The 20,622-nt window shown below is 41.5% G+C and overlaps 1 protein-coding gene across 1 annotated transcript in view; it reads left to right on the top strand.

Annotated features, from left to right (window-relative positions):
* Positions 1 to 17,111, top strand: part of SPATA1 (spermatogenesis associated 1) — a 37,928-nt gene extending 20,817 nt beyond the window's left edge. Inside the window, exons 7-13 of the mRNA XM_048862458.2 lie at positions 2,612 to 2,756; positions 2,919 to 2,979; positions 4,656 to 4,767; positions 5,600 to 5,725; positions 12,236 to 12,414; positions 14,761 to 14,859; positions 16,807 to 17,111. Coding sequence (XP_048718415.2) covers positions 2,612 to 2,756; positions 2,919 to 2,979; positions 4,656 to 4,767; positions 5,600 to 5,725; positions 12,236 to 12,414; positions 14,761 to 14,859; positions 16,807 to 16,911 — 827 coding nt within the window. The 3' untranslated portion in view covers positions 16,912 to 17,111. The remainder of the gene's footprint in view (positions 1 to 2,611; positions 2,757 to 2,918; positions 2,980 to 4,655; positions 4,768 to 5,599; positions 5,726 to 12,235; positions 12,415 to 14,760; positions 14,860 to 16,806) is intronic.
* Positions 17,112 to 20,622: the final 3,511 nt, after the last annotated feature.

The raw sequence follows: 20,622 nt of genomic DNA, 5'->3' as shown, positions 1-20,622 counted from the left end.
TTTACTGATATGATTTCCTCAACATTTTCAAACACAAGTTCCTAAAATTAAGCTCTTAAATCCATTGTACCTGCAATACCCAAAGAGTTCAGTGTAGATGTTCAGCATCCCTGAAAATAAAAATATTTTATTCAGATGCCTTATAGATTTAGGAGCCTAAATTTAGACACCTGACTTTCAAAAATTTGACTTACAAATATAGTTTTGTGGGTACACTAATATCTTAATTTCCACAGTGCATAGATGTTTCCTCATATACCTTGTCAAATACACAGTGAGATTTTTGTTATTTTTTGGGAATGTCATTTACAGAAAAGGTCTAAAGATCTAAAAGCTATGGGTGCTAATGGGTTCTGGATCAGGCCCAAATTACACACTCAGAACTCCCATTGACCTCAATAGAAGTTTTGCCTAAGAACTGAAAGATGGGACCCAAAATTTTTAACCTGTGATATCAAGGCTCATTATATAATACATAAATAAAGTGATTGAGCAATTAATCTGTAGACAGCTGCTTTATTGAGCTATTTTACACTTTAAAATGAAAGCCTTTTATGATTCTCCAAGAAAAAACTTTCAAAGATCTGCAGCTATGATTTATCCTGGCTGAGCCCTCCTTCATCCCTGACTACTGATACGGGTTACTGATACTGATACTACATGCTCAGGTTTCAGAGTAACAGCCATGTTAGTATGTATTCACAAAAAGAAAAGGAGTACTTGTGGCACCTTAGAGACTAACCAAATGCTCAAATAAATTGGTTAGTCTCTAAGGTGCCACAAGTACTCCTTTTCTTATTGTAAGGAGAGTGGTCACTTTAGATAAGCTATTACCAACAGGAGAGTGGGTTTGTGTGTGTGTGGGGGGGGAACCTGGATTTGTGCTGGAAATGGCCCAGCTTGATTATCATACACATTGTAAGGAGAGTGATCACTTTAGATAAGCTATTACCAGCAGGAGAGTGGGGTGGGGGGAGGTATTTTTTCATGCTTTGTGTGTATAAAAACATCTTATGTATTTTCCACAATATGCATCCGATGAAGTGAGCTGTAGCTCAGGAAAGCTTATGCTCAGATAAATTGGTTAGTCTCTAAGGTGCCACAAGTACTCCTTTTCTTTTTTCTTTAAACATGCTCAGTGGATTTTTGCATGAAAAGACTTTATTTCCATATGATAATTAGGAGCAATAAATTATTAAAATCCGTTATCAAGAATCTGAATTAGAATACGATAACGGGGAAAGTAATTTCATTCACTTCAGTTTTCATTTTTAACGATATCTACTGCAATTTACATTTAGCCATGCTCTTAGCACTCAGAAAAGGAAAATATTTCTACAGTCCTCCCACAAAGTAGAATTTGAATTTGCTTTTACAATATTAAAGTTTGACTCCTAAAACTGAGAATTGAACATTTTCTCTGACTAGACTAGAATGGAAATAGTACAAAGGTGTGGGTGGGATTAAAGCAAAAATAAAGCTAACAGTTATATGCCAGAATTGAAAATGTTTTTTTGAAAGAGATCTGTCAGCTACACATTTTCGTCTAACACTGGATGGTTGCTGAGTACTGGAAGCCAATATTTATAGTAGTCTCTTCAGAATGGTCTACTACATTACTCTACTACCCGATTTAAAAGGAAATAATTAATTCAATGGGTATAGTTGGATGGTAAGTGACAACTGATGTAACGTTAGTAGCTTGCCTATGACCATCTTCTTGTCTTTCATTTCTGAAGAAGACATAGTTTAAAAAGTTCTAATTAATTCTTTGTTTAGCATCCATTCTGATTAAATTACAGTTTTAAATCACATTGTTAATACAACATTCAAAATCTGAATAAAAAGAGTTTTTACAGTCAAATATAAAAAGCTTACATTGTCCTACCTTAGCATTAGCTGATAAAACTTGTACTGAGAAACTACTAGATGCATTAATATTCCAAGTTTTCAAGTGCATCGGCACTATTAAATGTTAATTTAGGCAAACCCCTGGATGTCCAGCAATTTGGATTAGCACCCAGTGGTTTGGACACTTATCAAAGTTTTAGCCAAATTTCTGTTTTACACTGGAAAAAAAATGATGGTTCAGAGAATCCAATCCCTCTTTTAATGTTGCACATTTTCACGTGTTTTCAAAAACTCTAAGATTCTTTAATTATATAAAGAAATATAAGAAAATATAAGAAAAAAGAAAAAAATATAAGATTGTATTTTGTTTGAAAGGAGTGCATCCTCTGAATCAATATTTTCATTTTGAACATTGGATCTTAATGTAATTGTCACTCATTTTTAATAACATTGCAAATATATAGATTTGATTTAGACAAAATCAGAATCTGCTTTTGAAGTCAGACACTGGAAGTGTAAATTACTGGATTATCTTTTTAACGATAAAAAATCAGGAAATGTTCAAAATCATATTTGTATGCAGTGTAGTTGACAATTTCATTTTATTTTCCCTAAAGCAAAACAGTGAGCTTTCCAGTTTTTCTTAATGATGCTAACAAGACCTATTTTTAACTTGGTCCTTTTGATGGGCCATTAGTAAAGTCTAAAGGGACCCTTGAATATTGTATATGTTGCCTAAATATTCTGTACTTTGCTGTAGAAGAAATCCCTACAGTGGTGGGTGCAAATGTGGAAAATAGATGCAATCTAAAAGCTATCAGGATGGGAAGAAACACTACAGGGGATTCTGAAATTCCAGAATCATTGGAAGATGGAGACAAGGAATATTTGCACAATAAGAAAAGGTAATAATCGTGAGTGGTTATACTGACAAAACATTTCATTAATGGAAACTTCTTTAAATACTTCTATTAAATGAAACCAAGGAGAAAAATATACACTTTAATTAAATTTAAGACAAATTTATGTTTTTTAAGTTAATTTTTACTTGGTACTTTTATCTTCAGTCCTCAGCCGTCTGGAGTGGGAGAATCTGGGGCTGATAGTGGTATCAAACAGGATGATAAGGTATGTTTCAAAGATAAAGTGTTAGTGCTAGTATAAAGAAATAGATCCATTCCTCCCAGCAGGGAAATTCCCAACTTTGGTTCAGCTGGCTCAGGTTGCAAAGATGCACTCGCTATTCAAATGTAGGGTTCCGTATAACTGGAAACCGTTGAGTCTGCTCTGAAACAAATTTGCAAATGAAAAATATCAACAACTGCTTAAGCAATGAATGAACCCCTCAAAAGTAGGCATTAAAGTGACTAGCAGCTTGTTCCATTGAATAGAGAGTACATTTACTAGGTATTATAATATTTTTTAAATCTTAACTGATTTTGGTCCTGCTCATTACCAACCATAAATATAGATTTATTGACATTGGCTGCTTTTTAGTAATTAGTATCCATTTCCTACTGGCAATATCTTGAAGACCTCATTCAAGTACAAATGCCATTGAAGTGTAATATAAAAAACCACTTACGTTGAGACTTCTGAAAACAACAGGTATAGTATATCTATAAAGCTAAAATTAGAGCATCTTTGAAACAGTGCAGAAGACACATCTGAGGTCCTGAGTACCACTTAAACTCAGAAATTAGAGTTCAAGTGGGTTTAACTCGCACATGTGGGCCTTCTGTAGAGGCGTGACTTTTGATCGTTAGTTGAATTACTTTTGTAGAATCTTACTAAAGGAATTGGACAACACAAAGGCTGCTCTTATGACTTCTGCTATACTTAGAGTAGAGCTGGCTGAAAAAAATTGAAAATTTCAATATTTGACACACTTTTTAACAATTTTTCCCACTTTTTAATTTTCACACAGCTCTGCTTTACAGCAGTTGAAAGTTCTGGTTTTTTTAAAGGAAATGGTTGTTAGTTGTCAGAAGGAACCTCACACCAGCTGGATTGTCTGTGAAGAGTGACTTTTAGTACAAGTTATTTTTATACTATCATAAATTATACAGAGTGTGCGAATACACGTATTTACATTCTTTTTTTATTTTATTAATGATAAAATATAACCACACATAAATATATTTATCACTCAATAAGAAGAAAGCTACATAATAAAAAAGATTACCACAAATCTTTGATTTCAGTATATTTCTCAAGGATAGTGAAAGATTCATTACAGTATCAAAGGATATCTCTTAGAAATGTGTAAGAGAAATGGAAAGCTCATAAAAGTTATCTGAAATGTTAATGTTCAGCTTACTCTGAAATGTGATTTGATAAAATTGGCATTGTGGAGCTTCATGTTTTGTCTCAATGATTTCTATATAAAATGTTCTCTGTTTACAAGTAAAAAGATGTTTTTCTTTCAGCCCTAAAATTCAACCTGGATCTAAGAAAGAAGCTAGGTTCTTTTCTTCTCGTGCATTATCACCAGAAATTAAAGTTCTTTAGGCTAAATTCTGCCATCAGATTTACCTCTGCAACCCTACTTCTTTCTTTTGGTTTGCAGAGGTCTGACTGACTGGAGCTTAGTAAACAGGTTTTTTGATGACACACAAAAAGAAAGCTCAGTCAAATTCAGACCTCCCATTCACCCATGCATTCTTTTTGGGCAGCACAGATTAAGGGGATGGCTGAGTTTGGCCCCTCATGCATATTAACTTGATTAGAAACGTTTCTCCAAATACAGTACAAGAATTCAAGGGTCAATATTATGCATTTTTATACTTTTCATTTGCCTCTAGACAGATAAGAATAACGTAACTCATCTTGAGTATTCAAGTCGATACATTTCTCCTCCTCCTCCACCGGCTCTTTCTATAAACAGAGCTCAAGTTCCCATATTTCAGACAGAGAGTAAGTATACGCTTCCAAGAAATTACAAGAAATTGAACCTTTATTCAAGATGTGAATGTTTATTTTAAAAGGTGAATTTATAAGTGCAAAGTATTAGTTAGCCCTGGAGCACCCCTGGAGTCGGCGCTATGTACCAGATCACATCTGCCAGCTGAGATAGATGGGCGAATGCCTAGTCCATGAATCTCCCTGGAGCTCAGGTGTGAGCTAGGAGCTGAACTTCTCAGCACCATCAGAATGTAGATGGCTTAGCACATGCCCCAAGACACTTAGGGGATTCTAACAGTGGAAACTTAGGCATCTATAGGATTAGGTGGCAGCTGAGCAGGGGTTCTGCAAATGCCCCTGGCATCTAAGTGTTGGACTTAGGTGCCTAAAAAGGAAGTTTGGTGCCTAAATCCCCTTTCTGAATCTAGCTTCTAGTCACTAACTAACCATTTTGTTGCAGTATATTTAGCAAAATGCTTTCAGCAGGAAATAGCCCTCTTGAGTATCTGGCAACAGTTTTCAGCACATGTAACGTGTTTCTCATGCCTTCCCTTTTAAATATAGTTTTAGTGATGTATATGTATTTAATATGGACATTAGTTCTAATTCATTTATGCATTTATAAATATATATATAACCCTTGTGTGAAGCATTAAGTAGAGGCCAGTGTTAGAGATAGTTTATTGGACTGTGGGAATCCCTACTCTATGTTCCTGCAAGGAGACAAACTGAAAAAGTTGGGCATGCTTTATGATACATGCACTTCACTGAGACATAACTATGGCTGGCCTTTCCCTCTTTTAGCATCCAGAACTTTACTAAGTGTAGGTTGTAATTTCTTTAGAAAGCAAGATGGTTGAACAACTGAAACAAATGAAGGCAGAAAGAAGGCACATGGAAAGAACTAGAGAGGAACTGGTTAAAAAAGTCAAAGGTTTGCTTGAACAAAATAAGCTGAGGAGATATCATGGTATGTTTTTCAATTGTATCATAACTTTGTGAAAGTAAATGTGAAACTTTTTATCTGCCTGTGTCTATGTAGTGTTATAGTATATGCTTAATTACAGAGATAGCAGCTGGAAAAAAATACCGCTCAAAAGGCTCATTTGTGTGACTAAGTATGGTAGAGAGGTCGAGGACTAAAATGTCTGCTCCCATTGATGCTCAGTGGTACTCCTATAAATATCTATGTCCCTAGATATTATGAACCATAGCACCGTTATGTTATCTGTAGAAGTACAGTATTCAGAAGGCATCCGTAAACCACATCATAGTGCCAAGCTCATGAGTTAAGCATCCAAAGTGCTGTTTTTAGGAGTGGTATATGAGGGCATGACAGAAAACTTGTCTGCTACGACCCATACAATTATTAGCGGCACCCAGATACCCCTCTATTTTACTCCATGAAATAACTGGTGACAAACCTTATTTTTCTATAATAACAGATAAAGCCTATAGAAACAAAATGCATACAGAACATGAACTTATCTGAAAACCAGATCTGCCTCTTTGGCATGGCCCATGCCTTCTTTTGTGCTTGTACATATAAAACATCTTAATTCTTTTCCCTTTCAATTGTTTAAATGATAAATTAATTCTCAAAACAAAAATATGGTAAGTACATTAGGGGAAAACAAGCAATGTAGTAATGCTCCATTTCATAGGTGTCAGGCAGAATGAAAAGAGCTCTGGACAAATCTATGGATTCTGTGAGAACCACACAGGGTACCTTACAGAGTCGCATGCATCTCTACAGCCATATGATGAGTGTCACTGCCCAGAATGGTTAAATATCACAGATACCTAACTGATCTATGGAGAAATATCAATATACAGTAATTATTGATATAGTGCAACCTACATTATACAAAAGTCTCAGTGGACAACTGAAAACTTCAACTCCTGTTGGGCTGGTTTCCCCCTATCATAGAGACAACAGGCCTCTGCAGGCCTGGTTGGTTTTTCATACTTGGGACTTCACGTTTCCAGTAGAGTCCTGCCATTCCATTTATCAACAGCCCCAGGAGTTTTCACCAAGTGCCTTGTGGTAGGCATTTTTAAGATTACAGAGTATTCATGTTTACCTTACCTCAAAGACTGGCTCATTTAAGGAACTTCTCCTTAGCAGGTCTCAGACAAACATCCATTACATCCTTGCATTCTTTGCCACGCCAAGGCTTAGGGTAAGCAAGAAGTCACCTGTAGTACCTTTCCAAAAGACAGAATTTGTAGGCGTGCAACAGCATACTTACTGCCCATCAACTGTGAAGTTGTGGCAGAGCTTATGAGTCAGTTACACAGCAATCCTCAGACAACAGTACAGGAATGTCTAAGAATGCTATATTACATGCATTGTGCATGTTTGTCACTCCTCATGCGTTGTTGTATTCAAGACTGGTTGAAGTCCAGCTACCTATCAAGCAAACACCACATCGATATGGTCGTGCAGATACCTCAGGAGGTCCTATTATCATGAGATCGGTGGAAGGATCCTATTCAAGTGTGCAGAAGTGCTCAGTTTTCTTCTCCTCTATACACATTAATGGTAGTAGGGGATGCTTCCAACCTCAGATTGGGAGTGTACTTGAATCAACATAAGACACAGGGACTATGGTCAAGAGCAGAGGTGGGCAAACTATGGCCCATGAGCCACATCCAGTCCGCGGGACCCTCCGACCCGGCCCCTGAGCTCAGTGGCCCCTCCCCCACTCTTCCCCCTCCCGTGCAGCCTCAGCTCACGGCACGGCTGGCACAGTGCTCTGGGCGGGGGCGGAGGGGGCAGGAGCTGCGAGCTCCTGGGGCAGCACAGCTGCAGAGCCCTGGCCTGAGCCGGTGCTTGGAGCTGCGTAGCAGTGCAGCTGTAGTGCCGCCAGCCACTGGTGCTCCAGGCAGCGCGGTAAGGGAGCGGGGGGGTTGGATAGAGGGCTGGGGCACTCGCGGGGGTGGTCAGGGGCCAGGGGTGTGGATAGGGGGCGGGGTGGTCAGAGGGTGGGAAACAGGGGTTGAATGGGGGCAGGGGTCCCAGGAGGGCGGTCAGGAAGGAGAGGGGGGGATGGATGGGGCGATGGGGGGAAGTCAGGGGCAGGGGGTCTGGGGCAGTCAGGGGACGTGGATTGGGCAGGAGTCCCAAGGGGGCCATGAGGGAACAGGGGGATGGATGGAGTAGGAGTGCTGGGGAGGCCGTCAGGGGGCGAGAAGCAGGGTGGGGTCGGATAGCGGTCGGGGACAGGGCCAAGCCTGGCTGTTTGGGGAGGCACAGCCTTCCCTAACCGGCCCTCCATACAATTTTGGAAACCCAATGTGGCCCTCAGGCCCAAAAGTTTGCCCGCCCCTGGTCAAGAGACAAGTCTCATCTTCACATAAATATCTTAGAACCCAGAGAAATTTGTTTACTGTATATGACATTCCAGTCTCTAATCCATGGTAAAACAATACAGGCAAGACAAACAGCTTGGCGATGTTTTACGTAAACAGACAAGGAGGAAGCATATCATTTCCGTTATGCCAGGAAGCTGTTAGCGAATGGAACTGGTGCAGCCGACATCAGATTACCCTGACAGCCATTCACCTTCCAGGATTAATATCCTAGCACGGTGTTTCCCAAACTTGGGACACCACTTGTTCAGGGAAAGCCTCTGGCGGGCCGGGCCGGTTTGTTTACCTGCCACATCCGCAGGTTCGGCAGATTGCAGCTCCCACTGGCCAGTTCAAACAAACCGGCTGGGGAAGGAGGAACTCCCTCCCACATAGCTTTTTGCCCTACAGTTAGGGTATTCACCGGGGTTGGGGGAGACCCCCACTCCAAGTACCCCTTCTACCTGAGGAAAAGAAGGGATTTGAACACGTCTGCTACTTCTCAGGTGGGGCATAGGACATTTTGGGGTGTGTGTTGGGAGGGGGGGGGGCTCCCTCCGTTTCATTGAAGCAGGGGAACTGGATTTTTGGGTTTCCCATCTCCTTGATAAATGCACCGGCCACAAGCGTCAGTGTCATACTTTCTTTCGCACTGGTCCAGTGCCGCTTTCATTATTTTTCCACAGTGGAATGTTTCAACAGGAGAAGCTGAGACATCAGTATAGTCTCTAGCCCAATGTTTAGGCCACCTTCTCCAACAAGTAGTAGATTCCCTATTCAAATCCCTTCTTTCAGTGCAGGTGAAGGGGGACTTCAAGGGGGTGTCTCCCATAAACCAGGTAATCTAATGCCAAGGGGGGGGGGGGGTTGCACTCAAGAATGCCAAGCAGATGGAAGTGCTTCACTGAAGTCTGGACTTAGATGTGAAACTCTCTGAGAGAAGTGGGGTTTCGGCCATGTCCCATATCTTGGCAGCTCTCATTGATTAGCTTAGGCAGGGAGCCACCTAGCATGTTGGGTTTTGTTAATCCCATTCTAAGGTCCCTATCTAGCCCCACTCATTGTATAGGGAGCGTAGGTGCCTCACTCAGGCTTTGTGAATCCCAGTGATTTTCTAGGCACCTAAAGGGGTGTGTGTGTGGGGGAGGGGGGTTGATGCTGACCACTGCCACACTTACACGCCTTTGTGAATCTAGCAGTCCATGAGTTGCATGTGCTCTGTGCGTGCGGGATTGGACTCTCTTGCCCAACAGTGTTTTTGGTTTGTGCCTGCCCCCTAAGTGCCCGGACACACACACCTTCACGGGGCATAAAAGGGTGGACAGGGAAGAACTACCTCGCCGATCTGTTGCCAATGTAGAATCCAGGTGTTACAGGCCCCCAGAGTACTGGCGAAGTAAGGGGAGGTCATGGAACACATAGACAACATCTTTCATAGAACCAGAGTTACTTTTTTGAGGGATTGTCTATATGTAGCACACAGGAGTGGCAAGTTGTATGGGCCTGTGGTGCCTGGGAGCCCGGCTCCACCAATGTTTGGGGCCAGGCCTCTCCCCCAGCCCCAATGCACCTCCCCTGAGTGTCCCTTGGCCCCCACTTGGTGCCCCCATGCACCTCCCCCAGCCCCCGAAGCATCCCTGCCTCTCCCCCGCAGCTCCACTCCGCGCTGCTGGCTCTGGGCATCAACTTCCACCGCAGGGTCCTAGTGCCCCCACTAGTGGCAGGGCAGGCTGCCCTTACCTTGCCCTTCCGCCTCGGACCCTTCCCTTTTCCAGCAGGACCCTCCACCAGCACAGGGGGCTCCCCCCGCCCGCAGTCACCGCTCCTGCCCCACGGTGGGCAAGGGGCAGCTCCATCCCTCACCTGCCGTGGGGCACAGCAGGAGGGGAGGAGGCGCGCATGTGATGGCAGCACCACAGGGGAGGCGAGGGGGCTTCCTGGACCTGAGAGGGGCTCTAGGAGCACGTGCAGTGGTGCAGGGTGTGTGTGTGCTTGGGGGGGGGATCCCCCAGAGCTCACTGCTGCTGGTGGGAAGAGGGCTGGGGGGGGGGGAATCTCCTCTCTGGCCCCAGCCCCAGGGCAGCCTGCCTGCACCCCAAACGCCTCATGCCCTGCCCCACCCCAGAGCCTGCACCCCCCCCAGCCAGAGCCCTCACCTCCCCTCCCCTCCCCCCCCCCGCACCGCTACGTGAGTCCTTGAGGAATGAGCCTTAATTTGAGCATGAGGTCCTAACTTAGTTAACTGATAGCATAATATAAAATAGTCTGAGCTTCATTTAGCTAATTGCTGGAAAGAAATGGCCTAGCTGCTCATTCTTTCAGCTAATGCTACAAATACTCTAGCTGTGCGTCTGACGGGCTGAGTTCTCGTTAACTAAAAAGAAAAGCTGTGATATGTCCGGGGAGTAACGGCTCTTCTGTTATCATTCCAAAGGGGTTTTAGGGAGAAAACAGGTATGTGAATACAGTAGTCCGGTTTACATGAAAATCTGAAACTACATTAGGAACAAATTTTGGCTGGGGTTTAAGGGAGACCTTATCCTTATCAAAACTAGTGTATGATGGCCCTGCCATGACTGCTTGCGGGTCTCCTACTCTATATGCCAGGGTAATTGCCACTAAGAAAGCTCTTTTCACAGCAAGGTAGTATAAAGAACATGATGCTAATGGTTCAAATGGCAGTCCCCATCAATCCAGCTAAAGCCACACTGCAATCTCAGGAGGGAGGTGGCCCCTATGTAGGAGAGAATAGATGTATTAATTCTTTGACACTGTAGGATGTGAAAATATACTGTGATAAGTGGAGATAGTGTACTCTTTTAATAGTGTATTCAGAGCACTTTAATCCACATAGATAATTTTAAATCATGGGACTGAATGAGAGAGTTGATGTTGTTCTGCTCAAAGGGCGAATCTTTTCCATTTGGCGTAAGTGAGCTTTGTCAAGGCCTTCCTGCTGTGAATCAAGATGATCTGGACAGCTTTGGAACATGATTTCTCTGTATTAGTCAGGCAGCCAGCATCTAGGCTGTAAGGTACAGAGAAAGTGGGTCTGGCTGGAATGTCTTGGGAGATTATATCCAGATCCAGGGGTAATGTTATTGGAGATTATACTGAGAGTGTTAACAGGTCTGAGAACTATAACTACCTGCACCAAGAGGCTGCAAGCCATATCTATATGTCACCATCTTGTCTGAACTTCCACACTGTCCTCAGAATTGGAGGGATCAGTGGATAGATATGTTAGCCCTTAAGTTAGCCCAGGAGATGAGCTGAGGAAAAGTGTCCAAAAGAGATCCTGGACTCAGACTCCCTTCTGGAATAAAAGGTATGGCATTTCTTGTTTGTCTCCATCACAAACAAGTCTATGACTGGGTGATCTGATTTGTGAAAGATATGTGATTGACTGAATCCTTTACGGACTATTCATCGTTAAAGGAAGAATGTCTGCTCACGTGATCTGCTGGGACAGGAGCTGCTGCTGCAGCAGGGATAGTGTAGGGTCGGGCTTGTTCTCCAGCCAATTCCATCCTCCCCCCTGCCTCCCCTTTGCACCTGGCTGGGATTAGGGTTGCACGACTGGGGCAACGAGTGCTGCTGCGGACGGTCAGTGCCCCCCCTTGGCATCAGTATATTGCACCCACTGAGGCAGGAGGCTACATCCACCTCTGAATTCTGCTCAGCAACTCTGGACCTGTGGAGTTCCCCAGCTCTGCATAACACATGCTCCTCGTTGGGCTTCTCTTTAGCGCTGGACCTGCAGAACTAGCAAACTTGGCGCTCTTTTGTACCTCTTAGTCATGCAGCACTGCAAAGCTCCACAGGACTGAAACTCTGGTCCTACAGCGTTCCTGCTGCAGCTTCAGAGAACAGATCTAGCCTTTAATTTTAGTTGGCTGGGGTCCAGCTAATGCTGGTTTGACTGAATAGTGAGTGTAATGTTTAGTTTGGCTAAACATTCATTGATTTTTAAAAAAACAATCTTACATTTTTCATACATGTATAAAGCACTGAAGTTGAAGCACACTACAGAAGGACTGTGTGCTGGTCATTATTAATTATTATTATTAATGTACTGTATATTAACCTGATCAAGAACAAAAAGAGCTGTTGTTGTCCTGTATAGCCCGTGATGCATGGAAAAAGAAATACTTTGAAACTAAGAAAGCTACCACTTCATTGGAGGACATTTTAAATAAACTGCGACAAGATTTAGAGCTTTACTACCAAAAGTTACTGTTGCAGCTGGAAGCCAGAGATATCAGGAAACGACCAAACAATTTAACACACATTGCAAACGCCAAGGTAATATCTTTTGTTCATATTTGTCAATTCCTTTCTCTCTTTCCATGAAATTTGGCTTCTGTTATAGAGTATAAATTGTAACAACAAATTTACCACCATAATCCAGAGATTCCAAATTTTACTAATTGTTTCTGAATGACATTATCTGTAAAACAGTCATATGTCCTTCAGAGGTGAGCATAGCCCATCTAATTTAATCAGTGTACACCATTGACCAGGTTTGTTTTAGGGATTTTATATCTAAAAAAAGCTTAATTAGTTTAGAAAACCATTTACCAAGAATAGGAGCATTAGTCCATTTGCATAGTATAAGCCATTCTGTTTGCATAGGCCAAGTGTGGACCATCCCTGCTGATCTTATAAATTACTCTTTGTTTGCCCAGAGTGTTTCATGGAAGTAGTATACCCCCCTATTCCATGAATGCTGGATGAATGCATGAGTGTGCATGGAAGAACACAGTTTACTTCTTTTCCATATGGTAACAACTTGTTTAGTTTTGTATAAACTAGTATATTTTTAACGTAACAGATTTTTCCATGAATGAATTCTATGTATCACGCTTTGTATGCTGGTGTAAAGATGTTCCAAATGCTTGTGTACAACAGCACAGCCATAGCTCTGTGTGCACACTGGGCACAAATATCCTTTAGGAAGTATGCAATCTTTCTGCATGAACTTACTCTGTTGAAGAAGTAGGGAAATAGTAATCTCGGTCTAAATGCCTTTGGTGCACTTGCACTTTGAAAATTGGGGGTAGCTCTGAAACCCACATTAGCAGAAGGAATTGGTGAGAGTTAAGGGAAGAGTAAACTAAACTGGTCAGATAGACTGAGGAAAAGCTTCCTGACAGTGAAATCTCCTAAATAGTGGAATAATTTGTCAAGAGAAGTAGTGGAAGCCCCTTTGATAGTTAATCTGAAACTAGAGTAGGCAAAATAACAGAAAACCTACCGTGGCAAAGTATTTGTGGATGTTTTTATGTTCACATCTGAAAGCTGTAAGTGTAATTGTTATTAAGCATACTAATGTTCATGTACCAGCATGTGGCTCTCTGTCTGCCTTGCCAGTATTACAGAAGCATGTGCTGTCAGTTACTTCTGTTACTTCAACCTCACTTTAAGGGGATGTCTACACTGCACCCTTCTTTCATTGGTGCGTAGTGTACCTATATGCGTAAGCCCATAGCACAGCTGCCAGTAGCAGTGTAGATGGTGAGGCACAGCTCAGACAAGTAAAGGCATGCTTGAACAATGTGCCTATGTCCCTGCACACATACCCTAATGGCTCTCTGCTCGCCCTAGCTCTGCCTCCACATCTACACTGCTAGTTTCAGTAGTGTAGTGTCCTGTTGCTTGCCCACTGCAGGAGCTTTTCCTCACCACAGGAAGAGACTCTGGCAGCAGGGAAAGGCTCAGGCAGGTTGAAAGACTCCAGCAGTGTTGAAAGGCTCTGGCAGGGGGCAGCCACCAGGGCTCAGGCAAAGGCTCTACCAGCTCCCTGCTGCTGGAGCCCTTCCCCCACCCCAGGGAAGACTCCAGCAACGCCCTGCCGGACTCTTTCTTTGCCACAGTGAAAGGCTCCAGCGGTGGAGAGCTGCTGAAGGTTTTCTCCACTGCCTACTCTCTGCTGGAGCCTTTCGTTAACACATGTAGCTACATACTGCAGTGTGGACCAACCCTGTTTTTCACTGTGCCATGTACACTGCACACCACCACCGGTGGCATGTTAATGCAGATATAGCTGCTAGGATATAAAGAGGTTTTCAAAGGCCTAGACTAACACACACATCCCCTTCAGCTTCATTTACTTCAAGGAAGTAATGCTGATTTACAGCAGCTAAGGATCTGGCCCATACTTTTGAAAACTAAGCCATTTAATTTTTGAAAAATGACACTGCCATTGTAGAGGTGGTGTTCTGTTTAATCCACACTATTCAAGAATATAGCAGGTTGCCCTCAATGTCCTGACTGAGACAAAGTAATGGCATTCTGTGGGTGAGATTGAGACATTCATATTTTTTTAAATCATAGACAGAGTCCAGTCGTGAAGACCAGTAGCAGAATAATGTGCTACTAAACAGGGATTGGGAAAATTGTGGGTGGCCCCATCTCATCTGAAGGCAAGCAGGGCCTAGCTCTTGGAGGGAGCTTCCCTCCTTTTGAGAGAAGACTGCTACAATACAGGACATTTGAGGGCAGGAAGTCAAAAACGGAAGGAGGCTTGGAAGAAGAGTTTAGAGGATTACTGTCCCGGGGAGGGGGGGAATTATGGTCAATAACTGCAGCGGTAGAAAAAATATATAATATAGCAGAGCTGCATAAAAGCTTTTTGTTTATTCCCCATAGAACACCACAATCATCCAGATTACAACAGTGCAGCACGAAATTGATCAACTGAAGAGAAAGCTGGATAATACAAAAATGAAACTCATAATCGAAATTAAGGTAATCTGCATTTTTTCTAGCCAACCTGGAAATTAAACAAATAGAGATTTTCTTCGCTATAAAATCTAGAGCCATAAAATATTTGAAATTTTTAAAAGTTAGGCAGTATTTGAGGAGATATTATGTTAAATGACCAACCTGCCTTACTCCACATCATGTAGCGATAAGTAGCATTCATAGTGTTTCCATTTTCCATGAACTGCATAAACTAAAGCCTTGTCTACACTGCACAGTTTTGTCAGCAAAACTCTACTGCTGTGCCAACAAAATAAAACCCCCTCGACAAGAGGCATAGAGCTTTTTGCGGCAAAGTTAAAACAACAAAGCATCAGTGTAGACACTGCTGTCTGTTATGTCACCATAACTGACCTCCCCCAGTATCCCACAATGTCCACCGTGACCGCTCTGCTCACTGTTTTGAACTCAGCTGCCTTGGCATGCAACCGCTCCCCTTTCAAAGCTCTGGGAAGTTCTGACAGCGGAGCATGCCGCTCTGCTCCAGCAGTAAAGAGCAAATCATTGCCATGGAATCCTGCTCTCTCCAGCACTAGGGTTATCAACTTTCTAAGCCCCAAAAACCAAGCACCCCTGCCCCACCCTTTCCCCTGCCTGTACCCCCACCCCTCCCTAATGCTCCACCCCCGCCCCATCGCTCACTACCCATCTCTCTGTAGGAGAAAGCTGACATAGTAGACAATATAGGCCATAGTTTGGAGACTCTGAGATTGACACATCCTCGTAGAGCCTTTCAGAAATGTCTGATGAAAACATGAGTAGCGTGATATGGAAGGCTACACCAGCCTAAGAGTTGTAAAGAACCAGCAGACTTAGATAAGCACAATAGAAAAATCTATAAATAAAAAAACACTGATGTCCATTGCTCGCTAATGAAAGAAAGAGGATGCAGAGGTGGAATAAGCATCCCATAAAGTATTTTCAAATCTAAATCAATGACATTGAGGGCATTTTGGAAGGGCAAAGTAAAAAAGGGACCTGAGAAAGTTATTACTGCCTCACATTGTATCCAGACAGCAAATGAAGTGGAACAAAAGTTGAGTATTTGGGAAAACAAGCTCAAACACAGCTCTAGGACAGTAATTCATTATCCAGCCTTGTTTGTAAGACACCAGCTTCAGAAAGTGGAAGAAAAACATCTAATTATAGCTGTTGGAGATATATCCTTGATGTAGAGTCACATCTATGAGAGACTGACAGGAGTAAATTCACAGTTTTAAACATCCACAGGGTAACACGGTATTGACATCCTCAAAGGGTATAATGGAGCAGGCAACAACAGAGATGGGATAAGGGGGCTAGCAAACATTTATAAAGAAATGGAAAAAATTAGTATCATGGAAATCAGATGGTCTAACCTGAAGATAAAGAACAGAATGAAAACCCATGAGCGTTTAATTGTCTGACAAGGTCATTTTATTCACAGACCAGGTCTGGTCTAGACAACTGCAGTACAATACACATCTTTTCACACGAGCTTGGAGCCAGATTTTAATTTTAGTTATAGAGAAGTGAGTTCAGAGTATGACACTGAAATCAATGTGGATTGTACTGTTGCAACTAAAATAAGAATTTGTCCCTTTGCCTTATCATTTGCAGTGTGGGAGATAATTCTGTCCATTGCTAGCAAAATGGAAACGACTAGAAAACGTATTTCTAGAAGAGAAATATTGTCAGTTATACAAAGCAGTCCTGAGAGTCTTAGTCAGGCAAACCCTTACTGATGGCGATCGGAATTTGCCGAGTAAGGATTTCAGGATTTGACTTTTAAAGATGACACAACAAAGGAAACATGCAGAAAAGCAGGACTAGAACTGGATAGAATCAAAGCGTCCTGGAGATGAAAGGCACATTCTATATCCATCTAACCCACATAAAAGTTAAATCTTCAACTTCAAAATCTTCCTTAAATAATCTCTAGTTCTTTTGCAGATGAGAAAGCAGGCAGCCTCTGATTTACGAGCATTGAGAGCAGAGCTGGCACAGAAGAAAATTCAGTCATCTTTAATACTCCAGTCTGAAACACCAATATTTTAGAAGGATCACATTACTTGGGATTGTGTGATATATTTGTATCGAAGCTCAACATATCAGTAGTTGGTTTTATGTTCCTATGCTTTTATTGTACAGACTTCTCAATTTGTAAGATAGGATAATTGTATATGTTAAAATAGAGGTATATCATTTATTTAAAATGCCCTAAAATATCTCAAGCTAATAATTGTAACTTAGTTGTAATTCACTTATACTTATAAAAATATGCAGTTTAACCTATTAGCGTGTTTATTTTTGACTATAAGCTAATAAAATGTAAAGAAATGGCATTAATTTTTTTCAAATAGTGAATTATGTTTATTTTATACAATGAAGATCAATATGGAATTGTAATTTGAACTAGTATACCCATAGTTGTGGATAAAAATGTATATTTGGTCTTTTGAAGTACATATAGCTCAATCAGTTTAACCCACAAAATAGTCGGCAATTTTTACAGGACTGGGGCAGCAGAAATCTGATTTCAGATATCTACTCATTGTGCTTTGAAATTCAAGCATTGTAATCATAGCAGTCTTGTAGTTTCTTTTCCCTCTCTTAAGTGTAGCTGCACTGACAATCAAGTGCCCTTGTCCTAGCCATGAGGTTGTGAATATGATCACGGTCAGACTTATATGAAAGAAAATGTAGAGCATACAGTATTTATTAACCAAGTTCAGAGTGGAGGCAACAGGCATGTTCCTGTATGGAGTATCAGATCTCTGGAAGGGAAATAGTACCCCCTCCATGTTAACTTTTTCCATTCTCTCCTGCTTGCTTCCTCAGTTCCAAAGGGTATTATATCTAGCAAAGCAGGACGCTGCAAGAGGTTAATGTGAAGCGGCCACAAAACTGACAAGGCTATACTAAATTATTGCAAGTGACAGAAACAGACAGGATGTCAGTAATAGGATGTGAAAGTTCTTGCAACACTTTCAAAAGGAGGAACTCTAAATCTTGTGAGCTATACAACCTCTCTGTCTCCAATGTAATCCCTCTTTAAATCCTTCTATAAAGCTTTCCCAACAAATGAACCAACCCCTGTTCCACTTCAAGATTGGAACCTAAATCCTATGAATCTGAACTGTATTGTCTAGGACCAATTTAGATTTCAAACTCTAGAAGGAAGGGACTGTCTTTTCTGTTTATTCAGCATGGAAAACACTAACGGTATTTAATAAATAAGAGCAGAGGACTGGACTTTGGGTTCCAGTCACTGCTGTGATACAGAAAACTTGAAATTATAAATAGTTCAATTAAAATTCTAGTTGATGAAACAGATTCAAGTGTTTAATTTTTAAAGTTTTAACAAAAATTAGCAAATGAAATACACAGCAGCAGATGAAAAGAGATACCACAGATAGAAGGTGATCTAGTCCCTTTTGTTTTACAAGTATAAGGAATCCAGATCCAATCTGTGACCCCCTGAGGGCTGGAAGTTTAGAGTTATGGCTCTGCAGCAGCATCCCTTTTCCCCAGAAGCACTTCATGGGAATGTGGCTCAAAATGTTGGGAGGGGAGTGGACTGGATTGAGACAGTTCCCCAAAGCATTGTCTTTTCTCAGCCCCATAGAGATTCCCCATTCTCAGATACTGCTGAAATCCCTTCATAGGAGTCAGGTTTCACAGGGTTTTGAGGCAGGGCCAAAGGGTGAGTGGCTACAATATGTGATCATCTCCACGGCAGAGGACTGCTAAATGAATATCCACGCCCAAATTAACAGCTAACTCATGCTCCTTGCATGCACCTTCTTCAGGGAGGAAAGTTTTACACAAATGCAAGGTGTCTCCTCCCTGATGGTACACACTAAAGTAAACCAAGTCACCTCCACCCAGAGTTTCCTAGCCTCTGTAGTCCAAAAAGTCTCTCTCAATGTGATCACACCCTCTAATAATCTACAAGAATAAATGACAACATATTAAGAGGAAAAAGAGGGAAATGGTTATGTATTAAATAGATTCAATCCAGTTCTGTAATGATTTCTTTTACAGAAAAAAATCCTCAATCTAGCATTTATAGAAGTTATTTATTTGCTGGATGCTGGCTTAATATTCTTCAGTCCCTCAGATGAAGTCTAAAAGCAGTTAGATGGACATGCATACCAAACATCCAATTTACTTCTTAGTTTTCAGCACTCTACCAATGCTTACTTTGTGCATTTTCCTAATACAATTCTGCAGCAAGCAGTCCACACAAACCTGTTTAAGCTATACTGTGTTCAACAGTAAAGTTTTATACACCCCCAGCAGTGTCCATTTGCACTTCTCTAACAGTTATAAAACAGCTTTTAAAGGTTTTATGACTGACACTATGTTAAGCACTTTTCAACTAGTAGAGAAAGTACAGTAGAACCTCAGAGTTACAAATTGACCAGTCAACCACACACCTCATTTGGAACCAGAAGTATGCAATCAGGCAGCAGCAAAGACAAAAAAAAAAAAAAAAAGCAAACACAGTACAGTACTGTGTTAAACATAAACTACTAAAAAAAACAAAGGGGAAGTTTAAAAAAAGATTTGATAAGGGATCATTTGAATTAAGATGGTTAAAAGCAGCATTTTTCTTCTGCATAATAAAGTTTCAAAGCTATATGAAGTCAATTTTAAGTTGTAAAATTTTGAAAGAAAATCCATAATGTTTTGTTCAGTTATGAACATTTCAGAGTTATAAACAACCTCCATTCCCAAAGTGTTCATACCTCTGAGGGTCTACTGTAACATCAGTTGCAAGTTATAGCATAGTCAGGGCCTAACTTGACAATGTTAGGTATTTAAACCAAAATCCTGATTAAGGAGGGGGGAATGTCAGACTCCTACTAATTATTTCACTGTGTCCACAGATTCAATAAGACAATATCAACATTTAAAAAACAACACTTTTAGTATATCAACTTAAGTGCATACCTGAGTAGTCCCACTGACTTCAATGGGAATACTCAAAGCATATAAAATTAAACAGATGCGTAAGTGTCCACAGGATATGGGCCTATCTTTGTAACAAATACACAGTAGGACTAGAAAACAGTTTTCTTTCTTCTTTCATTGCAGTATGTTCAAAGACAAACCACAGACTCAGAAGATTTGGATTACACCTCACTTTTAAAATGTTATATACAGAAAATCTCTCACACAGTTTAGTAGGTTTCAGAGGAACAGCCGTGTTAGTCTGTATTCACAAAAAGAAAAGGAGTACTTGTGGCACCTTAGAGACTAACCAATTTATTTGAGCATGAGCTTTCGTGAGCTACAGCTCACTTCATCAGATGTATACCGTGGAAACTGCAGCAGACTTTATTTACACACAGAGAATATGAAACAATACCTCCTCCCACCCCACTGTCCTGCTGGTAATAGCTTATCTAAAGTGATCAACAGGTGGGCCATTTCCAGCACAAATCCAGGTTCTCACACCCTCCACCCCCCCACACAAATTCACTCTCCTGCTGGTGCTAGCCCATCCAAAGTGACAACTCTTTACATAATCAAGTCGGGCTATTTCCTGCATAGATCCAGGTTTTCTCACATCCCCCCCACCCCCATACACACACAAACTCACTCTCCTGCTGGTAATAGCTCATCCAAACTGACCACTCTCCAAGTTTAAATCCAAGTTAAACCAGAACATCTGGGGGGGGGGGGGGGTAGGAAAAAACAAGAGGAAACAGGCTACCTTGCATAATGACTTAGCCACTCCCAGTCTCTATTTAAGCCTAA

The sequence above is a fragment of the Caretta caretta genome, chromosome 8 (assembly GCF_965140235.1).
Source record: "Caretta caretta isolate rCarCar2 chromosome 8, rCarCar1.hap1, whole genome shotgun sequence".
Lineage (NCBI taxonomy): Eukaryota > Metazoa > Chordata > Testudines > Cheloniidae > Caretta > Caretta caretta.
Note: the sequence above shows the minus strand (reverse complement) of the source record. Positions and strands in the feature narration are given on the sequence as shown.